The following is a 14451-nucleotide window of genomic DNA, read 5'->3' on the forward strand; positions in this document are numbered from 1 at the left end:
TTTTTTCAGTACTTCTCTAGGGACTGATGATTGGTAAGAATGTTTCCCACAGGTTTATTTTATATTGGCTTCATAATTACTCTTTATATTTTCTGGTTTTTTACTTCACAATTTTAGGGATGATTATCCCCTGATAAAAAAATGTTTTTCATCTTGATTATTATTTGGACCATAGCTTTCCTTCTATCTGTTTGTTAATTCATTATTTATATTATGTAGTGTGAGAAGTTAAGGCTGGCAGCAGTTCAATCCAGTATTTATTCCATATATAACTTAAATGTTTATTTTGTGCATTTACAAACTTTATTGTACAATGTTTTATAATTTCTTGTATTTCTTGTATAATTTTACAGTTTTGCAGGCTTAATACTTCTTGCATTCATTTATTGTATACACAATATATATATATTGCTGTGTTGTTTTTGGTCTGCTACTTTGTTGTTTGCACATTGATCTGTTTTAAGGCAGCATTCTATGTTTCTTTGTTCTTATGTCCCTTCAGTACCAGATGAAAATATTTTTAATATCCCCAGGACTTTTAATATATCTTTTAACTCTTCTTAAGAATACAGGCATTCTTGTGCTGTTTGGGTGTGTTTTAGAAATCACTCTGTAATGTGCTAAGCATTTTTTTTATTCATCAGTTTTTGAGCATAAGTTGCACTGGAAGGTTTTTTTGGAAAATGAAGTTTGGAGTATCAAATGCTATAAGTTAAGAAACAAATGCATTTCTTCTCTTTTCCACATGGTTCTGTCACCTTTGTATCTAGATGAAATAAAGGTTTCAAGTGTGAACAAGAATGTCTTCTCATTCTCAGCTGAGCTATGGAAAAGGAGCCAGAGAATGAAACTGACTTTGCTGGATTCATCCTCCAGGGTCTCTCCTCCTCTCCAGACTTCCAGGGACTCCTCTTCTCCACCTTCCTTTCTATGTACTTCCTTGCCCTGCTGGGGAACCTCTTGATCTTCTTGCTGATCATCACCAACACCAGACTGTTCCATGCCCCTATGTACTTCTTCCTCAGTCACCTGTCATTGGCTGATTTGGGAACCATCTCCACCACAGTGCCTAAAATGCTACAGACCTTGATATCGCAGACACACACCTATGGTGGCTGCCTGGCCCAGCTGTATTTCTTTGTGGTCTTTTGCACCACTGATAACTTCCTCTTGGCCTCCATGGCGTATGATCGCTATGTGGCCATCTGCTACCCTCTACGTTACACTACAATCATGAGCTACAAGTGTTGTCTGCTGTTGGCTGCTGGGTCTTGGTTGCTGGGTCACATTCACAGCTTGTTGTATGTATTGGTAGTATCTAGTTTTTCCTTCTGTGGCTCTGGGAAGATCCCCCATTACTTTTGTGACCTTCATCCTTTACTCAAGCTCTCCTGCTCAGACACCTCAGCTGTGGAAATGCTGCTTGTTGGTGAAGGTACCACAGCTCTTCTTGGACCCCTCCTACTCATCCTCCTCTCCTATGTCTTCATTGTATCCAAGGTTTTGAAGGTCCCATCAAGTTCTAGGAAGTACAAGGCCTTCTCGACATGCAGTGCGCACCTCACCACAGTGGCCTTGTTCTATGGCACTCTGATAGGCACCTACATCCGCCCATCGTCCACCTACTCTGGCTCCAGATTGAAAGTAGCATCTATACTCTACACTGTGGTCACTCCTATGCTCAATCCTTTCATATACTGCCTGAGGAACGGTGAGATGCAAAGGGCCGCAAGGAGGTTCCTGAAGGTTTGGTTTCTGAAGAGAAGAAGCTTGGAGGACCTGTGATTGTCACAAAATAATCCCTAAAAGAGTTAACTGCATGAAAAAGAAGGCAATGAATAGTAAGTAGTACTGAAGCAATTCAGAGTGGTACTTACCGCATGACATGCTTCAACTGCCATTAGTACCCACAATCTAGTGACCTTCTAACACAATCACAGATATGTGGCAGCCACTTTTCTGTGGTAGTTGTGGGCTATATGTGAATGATACAACCATGTGAATGGGGTAGGTCACACGAGCAGCCTGATAACTCAGTGGGAAAGAACACTACACGTGGCAAACAGTGTGTGTGTATGTGGGAAGGCTGGATCCCATCCAATGCAGCCTCCACAAGACAAAGCCTGCCTTTTGGGAGGCTGTCTAGCCGCAGTATTTTTATAATTTTATTTTTTTATGAAGTTTTAATATTATTGTTAGGAGGACCATTCTATTTGAAGGACTGCACCTCTCTCCTTAAACTGTCCTATACCTTGTTCTTCATTGGAGGGCCTTCTGTGTTTGCCCCCATCACCTGACATGAGGTGGGTAGCTACCAGAAACAGGGTGGCACTAGTGGTGGCACCCATTAATGGAATAATTTTATCAGAGACGTTCATCTGGTGCCAACTTTGTTTTATTTTCACCCCAGGCAAAACCCTCTTTGTTTTCTTGAGACTTTGCTGGATTCATCCTCCTGGGTCTCTCCTCCTTTCCAGACTTCCAGATTCCACCTTCCTTTCTAAGTACTCCCTTGGCCTGCTGGGGAACTTCTTAATCTTCTTGCTGATCTTCCCCCACAGCAAGCTCTTCCATGTCCCCATGTAATTCTTCCTCAGCCATCTGTCATTGGCTGATCTGGGCACCATCTCCACCACATCTTGCTACCTGGACACACACCTATAGTGGCTTCCTGGCCCAGTTGTATTTCTTTGTGGCCTTTTGCACCACTTATAACTTCCTCTTGGCCTCCATGGTGTATGACTGCTAAACGTTTTATGGCACAAGTGGGGAACCAGTGGCCCTCCAGATGTTGCTTGACCACAAAACCCACAATGCCTGACCATCAACTATGGTGGCTGGGGTTGATGGGACTAGTCATCCAACAATGTCTGGAGGGCCCTGGATTCCCCACCCCTGATTTATGGTCTTTGCTATTGTTTTATGATGCCTGAGTTGTACTGCTTTATCAGTTGTTGATTTATAGTTATTTTAGTTAAACTGTGGGTTTTTTACTGAAATATTGGAAACCACTCTTGTGAAATGAATTACAAGATGGTATAGAAATACGTATAATAAATGAATAAATATTTTAAATAATAAATAATGTGGAGTGCAAGATGCTTCTCTGCTGACAGAAAAGAACTTTGCTCAAGAGGAAGGGGCATGTTCATCCCAGAGGCCCTCCCTACACTTGTGGATAGCTCCATGGGTGTAGCCCGCAGCCAGCACTAGGCCCTAAAACAGGAATAAAATCCATAGCTCCCTCTCCACAGAGCAACACTCTAACTACACAGATAGAGGGCCGGAGAAGGAAGTCACATAACTGAACTTTCGTGGGGCATGTGCATACTGTGTGCTACTGTGCATTCAGTGCTTGATGCAAGCATCTTTTTGGGGTGCTGTACACATGTCATCCTTGTCCCACACTATTTGTTGATATAAAGCACACGCTGCTGGAACAGTTATAATCTGTTTTGTGCCAAGAATGCACTTCTCAAGTGCTTGCTGCCTACATGTGTACACATAGAGCTCTTTCTCATGTCACCTCCTATTGGGGCAGACCTACTGACGTTGCAGGGCTGTGACAGTTCCCCTCATCAGGTTTAACTGGTCTATGAATGAAATAGGCAAAACAGAAAGCAGTACAGTAACTTAGCTGCTTCTGTATACTGATTAGGGTTGCCAGGTTGGAACCATTCAAAAACCTGAGAAAATGGGGGCGGGCCCTAGTGATGACACGGGGCAGGTCCTAGTGACATCACGGGGCGGGCCCTAGTGACGTCACGGGGTGGGCCCTAGTGACATCATTAAACATGATACATTGTATCAACCACAGTTGCTTGGAGCATACCATTCAAAAAAAAATTCTCTGGAGATTAAAATAGAAATCTTACCTAAAATAGGGTGTTCCTAGGTCCATCTGAAGTGACAAGGTCATTCTTTCTCACAAGCTTATGGTGATGCAAAATGGAAATGGACTGCCTTCTAGTTGATCCCAGATAGGGTCTTCATGGTAAGCAGTATTCAGAGGTGGTTTACTATTGCCTTCCTCTGAGTCTGAGAGGCAGGGACTGGCCCAAGGTCACCCAGTGAGCTTCATGGCTGTGTGGGGATTCAAACCCTGGTCTCCCAGGTCACAGTTCAACACCTTTAGGGAACATTTAATATAGCTTTCTTGCTTCTGGCAAGAAGGGTTTACGTGCCCTCAGGCCAGGCCATTATGGGAAGAAAGGAGCTTAGTGTTGCAGAGATGTTAGATGGGAGCACAGATGGATGCCCCTGAAGGCAGCAACTGTAAACATGCTTATTAAGGAACTAAGCCCCATAGAACTCAATAGGACTTACTTTTGAGTAGATATTGTTGCAGCCATATTAAGGACAAGGGAGGGCATTCTAGGCAAAACAGACAAATAATTGGGTCTCAGAACAAATTAAACCAGAACTATCACTAGAAGCTAAAATGATGAAACTGAGGTTATCATACTTTGGACACATAATGAGAAGTCATGATTCACTAGAAAAGGCAATAATGCTGGGAAAAACAGAAGGAAGTAGAAAAAGAGGAAGGCCAAACAAGACATGGATTGATTCCATAAAGGAAGCCATATGATTCCATAAAGGCATGCCTACCAAGATCCTGCTGTGCGTGCTTCTTGGATGTTCTGGTCCTTGTCCCGGCTATCTACAGCAAGATAAAGGTGGAGGGACAGGCACATCAGCGCTGAGAACTGTGCAGCACACAGCCGCCCCCCCTCTCTCTGAGGTTATGCAGCCCATCGCTCTCTCTGCCCCCCCCCCTGAGGTTATGCAGCCCTCTCTCTAGGAGATTCACATTGGAAAAATTAGAAACATGCTGAAATAATGACTTAATTTGAATGTATGGAAGCGGTAGGTTGTTGAGTAAATTTTCTGTAATGTACTTGGTAAGTGCTTAAGCTTCATTAAAAGCTTACTTAAATCAAGATGCAAAGTTTCAAATGAATTTGGAAGGCGGGGGAGAAGGGATGAGGTGCTTTCATTAAATTACTCTTTCATTATTTACACAATAGCAATGCTGAATTAGACTGGCAAAATGTAATATTAAGTGGGGTTTTTTTTCTATTGACAATTTTTATTAAACTTGTTTGAAATGAAAACTACTAAAGATTTGTCCTGTGTATTTCTATAATACTAACAACAGCTTTTACTTAGCACCGTAGGATTTTCAAAGCACTTCTCATTTAGTATCTTCTTTTTACCTGGGCTTTTGTCCCTTAATTTGAAGGGCTTTAGGTAGCAGTGGCCTCTTAATGTAGCATGCCCTGCAAGTCCTATCTTTATTTGTACTGATTTGTTTTTTGCTGGTTGTTTTAATGGGTTTGCTTGTTATAATTGGTTTAAATCTTATTGTTGTAAGTTGCTTTGGGTTGCTTTGCAAGGAAAGCAACTAATGTTAATAATAACAATAACAACAATAATATCTCAGAAATCTTTACAACAACCATGTAAGGTCTGTCAATTGTATTACACCCATAAATATGTGTCGCCTATCTCCTTTCAAATACTCCTCAAAAACTTAATCTTTTTCAAGATCCTTTGCCAAAGTATAGGCCCTTGATCCTCTTTCCTCAAAATAACAATGTTTTCAGCACATAGAACTACATTTTCCCATATTCACTATAGCTCAGAGGTAAAAGCACAAGCAAAAGGTCCCAGGTTCAGTCCCAAGCATCTGCAGGTAGAGCTGGGAAGGACTTCTGCCTGAAACCCTGGAAAGCTGCTGCCGGTCAGCATAGACAATTCTGAGGTAGGTGGCCCAATGGTCTGACTTAGTATAAGGCAGCTTCCTATGTTTGTCCTATGGTATGCTGCAAAGGAGCAGGGACCTATTTTTCCCCTAGGAAATCCGATAAGGTGCCACATTCACTGATGGTGCTGCATAAATAATGTTTTTAAAGATTATAATATATATCCTGTACACTCCCTCACCTTTGCTTTTCTCCTCACTACCACCTTGTGAGGTAGATTAGGCTGAGGGAGAGTGACTGGATTAAAATCACCCAGTGAGCTTTGTGGCTGAACAGATTTGAACCAGGGATCTGAACTGCCATTCAACACTAACCGCTGCACCCCACTGCCTTTTCTATGATACTCAGAAGTGGGGTGATAAAAAGTTGTTTTTTTAATCCAGAATAACAATCACTCCTATTTTTCCTCAGTATTCTTGCAGACAATTAAGACGGGTACTCAAACCCTGCCTACACCTGCATCTGTCACTAGGGACAACTTTTAAACAAGAAATAAGGACAGCTGTTACAAATACACACGGAGACACACACACACATATTATGCATGCATGTACACGTACATAGAAATGCCCACACACTTTCCCCCCGCATATTTTAGCCTTGTAGGGTTGTAACACGTCACTTTGCCCTTGTCAAAAACAGGCCTCTCCTTGCCTCGCAAGTAAAGAAAGGCACCAGGTCCGAAGGATCTGCTTCTAAGTGAGGGCAAAATGCAAGGAGGGTCGAGAGAAGGAAAAGGCTTCAGGTGATGCTACTGAGCATGTCTGTATTCTCTTGAGCATGCTCGGATGTATTTGGCCCCGAAAGGGAACTTGCGTTTGGGAGGAGTTGCATCCCCTCCCCTCTTCTGCAAAACGGTTTGAGCTTCTTTCCTTTGTAATAATAATTACAGCCTCTCTCTCTTTCTCTCTCTCTCTCCAGCCTCTCTCTCTTTCTCTCTCTCTCTCCAGCCTCTCTCTCTTTCTCTCTCTCTCTCCAGCCTCTCTCTCTTTCTCTCTCTCTCTCCAGCCTCTCTCTCTTTCTCTCTCTCTCTCCAGCCTCTCTCTCTTTCTCTCTCTCTCTCTCTCCAGCCTCTCTTTCTCTCTCTCTCCAGCCTCTCTCTTTCTCTCTCTCTCTCTCTCTCTCCAGCCTCTCTTTCTCTCTCTCTTCAGCCTCTCTCTTTCTCTCTCTCTCTCCAGCCTCTCTCTCTTTCTCTCTCTCCTGCTCAGGCTGCCAGGCCGCATGGGCCCTGTCTCGGCAGCGGTTGCTAGGAGACGGCGTCCGAGCGGCCTGCCAGCCTCAGCAGGAGTGGAGGCCGGCCAGGGCCGGCTCCTACTTAGGCCCGGAGCCGGTTCCCCTGCTCTGGAAAGGATGGCTGGCAGCTTCACCCCTCCTGCTGTGGGTGCCACTGGGTGGCAGCGGCCATGATGGGGCTCAGCAGTCTCTGGCTGGGGGGGCCCATCTCGGCTGCTGCCGCCCAGCCACGGCACCCACAGCAGGAGGGGTGAAGATGCCTGCCGTCCTTTCCGGAGCAGGGGAACTGGCTCCGGGTGCCTAAGAAGGAGCTGGCCCAGCCTTGCTGCCACCACCTCTTCACGGCTCAGGGGCTGCCAGGCCGCTCGGATGCCATCTTCTAGCAACCGCTCCTGCGGGGGCTGCTGCTGGGGGGGGTCCCTGAAGGGGCAGCGGCTGGACGGAGCCCACATTATGGCAGACATGGGCCAGGAGGCTGCCCTCGCTCAGCCAGGTGGCTGTGGGCTCCATGTCCAGCACCCTCACCTGCAGTTGTGTGTGGGCACTGGGCAGTGGCTGTTGCTGCAGCTGCTGCTGTGTGCCGCTCGCTAGCGGGCAGGGGCTGCTGCTGGGGGGGGTCCCTGCAGGGGCGGCGGCTGCTCAAGTCCTCCTGTCTCGTGCAGTCCCTGCGGCCTGCCTGACTGACAAAGGGCAAGAAGACAGCCAGCTCTTGCCCAACGTATGCGTGTGTCAATCATGCATGCGTGGCTGAGGGGGGCAATTAAAAGCCGGAGATCCACCTGTTTAAATAAAGTATAGCCAGAGGCTGGAGACGGCCCCCTTTTGCCGGAGACTCTGGCAGAAAACCGGAGACCTGGCAACCCTAATACTGATATATATTCCTGCATATCAACACACCAGTTTCCAGACCCTCCTTTTTCAAAGACAGCATAAAAAAATAAATAAATGGTCTGTGGAAATGCTAATTGAAGGGAGGGGAGTTTGAAAACATGCCCACCTGTGTGTACAAACAATACAGATAGTATCTGCCACTTTAGATGATATTATCATGTGAAGGTGGGTACAATTGCAAACTGCTGTGTACAAAAGTGCACTGTGAAAAAATAACCCCTGTGCATTTCAAAGTCTCTGTGTGTACATATCATAGTCCCCACGGGGTCTGTTCCATGATGCATATGCTTAGTGCCCTTCAGCCTCAGGTATGGGATAATTCTCCATCTATGGCTTGGTACCAAGAAGTATTATGTGCAGCTTTGGCTGACTGGAACAGCCTGCCTTAAGCTGACAAGGGGCTCCAAGTTAAATCTCTGACTGTTAGAACCAATATAAAGGAATTATTCAAGCAATTAGCAGGAGAATTCTTTCATTATAATATTACACCAAATGTAGACTGGTTTTCCATGTGGGATGCCACCAAGGCCTATATCAGAGGTGTATTCATAAAACAAATTCTAAAGCATTTGAACAGGAGTACAAATTTAAAACAGAGATAGAAAGATTAGAACAGCAACATGAATAAATTCCTCTGCCCCAAATTAATGAATCAGTATGAAACATAAAACATCAATTAGAAGCTCTAGCTAGCTTCAAGCATCTTTGATCTATCAAAGCAAAAGAATTTTGAATGTAGCAATAAACCATCAAAACGATTAGCTAAATGATAGCTAAGGAAAAAAAGAGTCTTATACCTTGAATAAAATATGATAATTTGGAAGCAACTAATGCAACATCCATAACAAACCAATTAAAAAATATTATGAATGATTGTACACCTCAGATAAACCAGACCGGAATAATGTGATTTCTTAAGAAAACGAAGAATAGCAAAATTTACTAGAGAAGATTGTGAAAAGCTAGATGCACCATTTACTCTATCTGATCTAAAACACACAACCAAGAAACTAAAAAATGGAAAAGCACCTGGGTTAGACAGACTCCCAGCTGAATATTATAAAACCTTTCTTGATGAGTTGATGTTGCCATTATTATAGACCATTAATGAATCTATAAGATTAGGAAAACTTCCAGATTCTTGGAATATGGCTAAACTTGTAAAGACTTAACTACCCCAGAATCAAATATCCCTATTAAATCAAGATTCAAAAATGTGGATAGCTACTATAGTTGAAAGACTAAATAAAATATTAATAAACTATATTCATGTAGATCAAATTGGCTTTATAAAAAAAACAGATTGTCCACAAATATTAAAATATTAATTAACATAATTAAGAAAATCCAAGATAAAAAAACCAAAAGCAGCTTTATTATTCCTAGATACTGAAAAAGCTTTTGATAGGGTTGAATGGCCCTATCTGTTTGAAGTTATAAATGGATTTAATATAGGACCAAACTTTAGGAAGTGGATTCAGTTGTTATATGGTCAACCAACAGCACAAGTTTTGGTCAGTGGTGAACTCTCCAGCAAATTTCAACTACAATGGGGTGGAAGACATGGCTGTCCACTGCCACCACTTTTATTTGCCTTAAAGAAAACCCAGGAATCCTGGAGATTAAATATGGAGTAATCCAGGTGAAGATCTTATTATATGTGGATGATGTAGCCTTAATATTAACAAATCCACAAATATCTTGTAAAAATTTAAAATTGATATTAAAAGAATATGGCCCAAAATCCTGGTATAAATGTAAAAACATCTGAGTGGATAGGGCTAGGCTTAGACAAACAATAGAAAAAAGAGTCATAATCTCAGATGAGGATACTATATTTATTTAAACCAGTCACATATTTAGGATTTTGGAGTACACAAACTTTAATCACAATAAATTAAAATCAATTTTGACAATTTATTTTAAGAAATAGAGAGTGACATAATATTATGTTTCATGCTACCACTTTCCTGGATGCAGAAGATAGCAATAGAAAAAATGAATACATTGCCTAAGCTTCTGCTTTTGTTTATCAATATACCTCAAAGCCTGTTAAATATTCTGAAAACATGGAACAAAATCATATTGGATTTTATATGGAACAAAAACCCTCCATGAATAGCAGCTGCTGTTTTATATAGGTCAATGAAACAAGGATGAATGAGACTCCCCAATATAATGGATTGCTACCATGCAGCAAAATTAGCAGCTATCAAGAAATGGATGGGTCAGGATCCTAATTAAATATTTGAAAATTTGACACAAGTAAGGCAACAAAAGGAAATGTTGTGGTATCAAGAACAACACTGGAATTAAACAGCAGAAAAAGTGTCATCAGTTCATACCATACTAACTATTTTGTATAAATATAAAAATAAAATTTCTCCAGGGTTGTCCCCTCTTATATCTGTTTCATAATGAATTCATATCCCATGCACAAAGTATGCTTAGTAACCTGATTCCATGGTATCATTCAAATCTGGATACACTAAAAGATCTGGTATCAGATGAAGGGATCAAAGTTACTCAGGAGGAGCCCTTTAGATTTACAAACATATTGAATGGTATCCTGAGGGCTCTGTCATTGTGGATGCCAATCTTAATGGCAGGAAGTTTCAAAAAACCATATCCTGAGATCCAGGAATGAATGAGTTCTATATAGAACACAGGAAGCTGCCTTATACTGTCAGACCAATCGGTCCCTCTAGCTCATTACTGATACACTGACTGGCAGCAGCTCTCCAGGACTCCAGACAGGGGTCTTTCCTAGTCCTACCTGGAAATGTCAGGGATTGAACCTAGGATCATCTGCATGCAAAGTAGACACTTTCCTCATTAGGCTATAGCCAGTTTTCTAGTCACTGAACAGATTCAGCCCACTTTAGCTTCAGCAAGGTGGCTGCATCATGTGCCTTATCACATGTGCCCTGCACCTTCCTCAAATCTCCTCCTACCCCAAATCTCATTGTTCTGCCTGCTGAAGCCAGAAATGGCAGCTCTGCAGCTTGCACCACCACCACCATCCATTTTGGTCCTGACTGCAAAAGTGGGAGACAATTTTGCCCCCTCTTGTGCTTTGAAGTTTTCCCAAAATCCCATCCGAAAGTTCTCAGTTGAGTGCTTTCAACCCAGGGTTCCTCAAGATGACCTATTCAGTGAGCACTCATCCTGATTCACTTGCACAAAGTTGATGCAGAAGCTAGACTCTATCTGGTCTTTACTGAACATCTGTTTCATTTGTGGGGAGGTTATGCAACAATGAGCATTCAGCTTGATTTACTTAAAAAGGTAAAGGTGTCCCCACACTTGTAGCGCAAGTTGTTTCCGACTCTTAGGGTGACATCTTGCGACGTTTGCTAGACCGTATATATGGGGTGGGATTGCCAGTTCCTTCTCTGGCCTTTCTTTACCCCCCAGCATATGCTGGGTACTCATTTTACCGACCACGGATGGATGGAAGGCTGAGTAGACCTCGACCCCTTTTACTGGAGATTCGACTTCCTCCTTCCGTTGGAATCGAACTCTGGCCGTGAGCAGAGCTTTGGCTGCGTTACCCCCACTTACCACTCTGCGCCACGGAGTTAATGTGCCTTCTCACTGATTGTTAATTCATTCATCCCACACTGTTCAGTTAATTTCCCTATCACTTTCCTAACCAGAAGACTGATGTTGTTTTTACTGTAGTGGATTTGTTGGGCTAGGATCACAGAATGTTTTAATTCACTTTCATTGGACAAACCTAAATTTCCCAGGATGCACTTGAATTCCTCCAGCAAAATACTGACAGTATGGAGGCACTCTAGAAAAGTTCACTCCTGAGAAATACCAAAGCATGTTATTAGAACTTTCATAGGTACTTGTATCTTAATTTGCAACTGGAAGCAAGCAGAAAGACAGCTGGTTGCTACCTTCATTCCATTACATGCATTCAGAGAATTTACAACTGTAAATTGTTGCTTTTATGTTATTGTTAGTTTTTATTGTTAGTCTCTTAATGTTTTGATGTTTACATGTTCTGCTTTGTACGTCACTTAGAGTGGCTGACAATTCAGCCAGATAAGTGACTAATAAGTTGAATAAATAAATAAATACATGCATCTTACTTATCCTTTACATTCTCTATCATCCTATAAATGTGTGAATGAAAAGATGTTCACAAAAACATTGTGAAAGAAACTCCTGCAAGCTAATTCCTGAAGGCTTATGATCTCACTACTTTGCTCCACTAGGGGACACATAGTTTTAGCCTTATCTGTTCTGATTATCAAGGTGATATGGATGTAACACCTATCAAGACATACACTGATGATACCATCAGCACAAAGCTTCAGTTAACAAGCTCCCCCTAGAACAGTTCCTCACCGCCTTCAATGCTCTTGGGGACAATTCCCTAGCCAGGTGAAATAGTAGTGATTTCTTACAGATCCTTATGAGCAAGGACATGTTCATTGCTGTAGACTACCTAACTTTCAATTGTTAAGAGGCCTCTTTGCTCTTTGGAGATTACACAGCCTCCTTGAAATGAAATATATTCTCCATTCAGAATTATAAAGTGTTGTGGACATCCAATATGGAAGAAGCGTTGTGTTGGTTTAAAATAACTGTAACCTTACTCTTTGCAATAATTCTGTCTATTATCCAAATAACAGAGATCTCCTGGAACCTGCAGGAAAGAATATCTCTGGGTTAGTTTCCAAGCTAGCTGTGATGTTTTTTTTCTAGACTGGATTTAACGTGTTTTCCACCACCCACAGATTCCTGTTTTGTGGAACTAGCTGCTTCTGATCAGGTGAGTCCCAGCCACTTTATTTAAGGGCCATATAACCTGCATGGATCACATCTACTGTAAATCAGGGTGATGCTGGAATCTGTGGCCCTCTAGATGTTGTTAGACTACAACTCCCTCATTATTGGCCATGGCGGCTGAGGCTAATGGGAGCTGGAGACCAGTGAGGTGGCTGGATGACGCAGGAAGATGGAAGCCAAATCCAGACAGCATGGAGATGGAATATTCATTCAAATATTTCTATAGCACCTTTCACCAAAAGGAGATTCTAAGGCAGTTTACAGGAATTAGAAATACAAATTCCAGAGGGGTACATAGGAAACTCCCTTAAACTGAATCAGACCATTTGTCCATCTAGCTCAGTATTGTCTACACTGGCTGGTAGCAGTTCTCAAGAGTTTCAGACAGGAAACTTTTACAGCCATACCTAGAGATGTTGGGGATTGAACCAGGGACCTTCTGCATACAAAGCAGATGCTCTTACCACTGAGCTATGGACCTTCCCCATAACTGTATTAGTCTGTTGCAACAAAAACAACAAAGAATCTTGCGGCAATTTAATGACTACAAAATTTATTATAGCGTAAGCTTTTGTGGACCATGGTCCACTTCATCAGATGCACGATGTGATCCTGAACTGGTGAAATCCACTTTAAAATACAGCATATAAATTACATTTGGCACTCCAACAGATGACCTTTTCAATGCATTTACCCCATCACTTTCCAAACCACAAAGTCTGATTCTTATCACACGGCCTTTGTTGTGCTAGCACGACAGTGCCCTTTAACTCACTTTAAATGTACAAACCTAAAGTTCCAGGATGCACTTGAATTCTTTCCACAAAATAGTGACAGTCTGAATGCCCCCCAGGTGAACTAGCCAGCAACAATATTCAAGGTCTCTTTAGTGAATTAAAAAAAAGTTTTAGCCTATCACCTCAAAGATAACAAGATTGGTGCCAGATGTACCTCCCTGAGAAGGGCATTCCCCAGCTAGGATGCCACACTTGAAAAACCTGTTGGTGAGTGGTTTGCTTAGTCAGGAGACAGATGTATTCACCTGTCCTGGTTGGGGTTAAAAAGAATTCCTGTTAAGGACCAGGCAAAGAAAGGATAACCAAGCGGGTGAGGTGAACCCCATTCTCCTGATATGACTTTGTGTGGTGCAATGCTTTGAATCATTTAGCAACTGCAGTTGACCAGATTAGATTTTAACAGATACTTAGGCCTACTTCTCACAAGTAGTACCACTACAGATGCAAATGGGGGCTTACAAGATGGAATGCTCCCCATTAGAAAATGTTTCCTAATACATTGAAAACTAGCATATTAAGGGGAAGGCTAGGCTAGAATCCTTCTTCCTAATAACTGTGCCAGTGGTTCCCAAACTTTCCCCCCCATGGACCACTTGAAAATTTCTGAGGTGTTTGGCAGACCACTTAATGATTTTTCTGTATGTTAGGAGTTGTAATGTGCTATGCTAGTTGCTCTATGATTTTTAATTTAATTTTTACAGACATGTCAAGGACCACCTGAATGAATCTCACAGACCACTGGTGGTCCATGGACCACATTTTGGGAACCCCTGATCTAGAACATTTACAGTATAATCCTATGCTGTTCTCACTGTGTTCTCCAGCACCCTGTTCTCACAGTAGCCAACCAGATCTCTATGGGAAGTCCACAAGTAGGACATGAACACAACAGAGCTGTCCTGAATCGCTATACCCAGGAACTGGTATTCAAATGCATGATGCCTCCAACAGTGGAG

The 14451-nt window shown here is 42.4% G+C and overlaps 1 protein-coding gene across 1 annotated transcript; it reads left to right on the plus strand.

Moving 5' to 3' along the window:
• On the plus strand, positions 1 to 1785 carry LOC133379314 (olfactory receptor 1E16-like). The gene is made up of 2 exons (XM_061614342.1): positions 1 to 33; positions 771 to 1785. The coding sequence occupies exon 2, from the start codon at positions 826 to 828 to the stop codon at positions 1783 to 1785; it is 960 nt and encodes a 319-aa protein (XP_061470326.1). The 5' UTR covers positions 1 to 33; positions 771 to 825.
• Positions 1786 to 14451: the final 12666 nt, after the last annotated feature.

Source organism: Rhineura floridana, chromosome 3, assembly GCF_030035675.1.
Source record: "Rhineura floridana isolate rRhiFlo1 chromosome 3, rRhiFlo1.hap2, whole genome shotgun sequence".
Classification (NCBI taxonomy): Eukaryota; Metazoa; Chordata; class Lepidosauria; order Squamata; family Rhineuridae; genus Rhineura; species Rhineura floridana.

Bases quoted from the DNA above. Each gene is read 5' to 3' on its own strand.
- LOC133379314 (XM_061614342.1), top strand. From the start codon at position 826: ATGGAAAAGGAGCCAGAGAATGAAACTGACTTTGCTGGATTCATCCTC.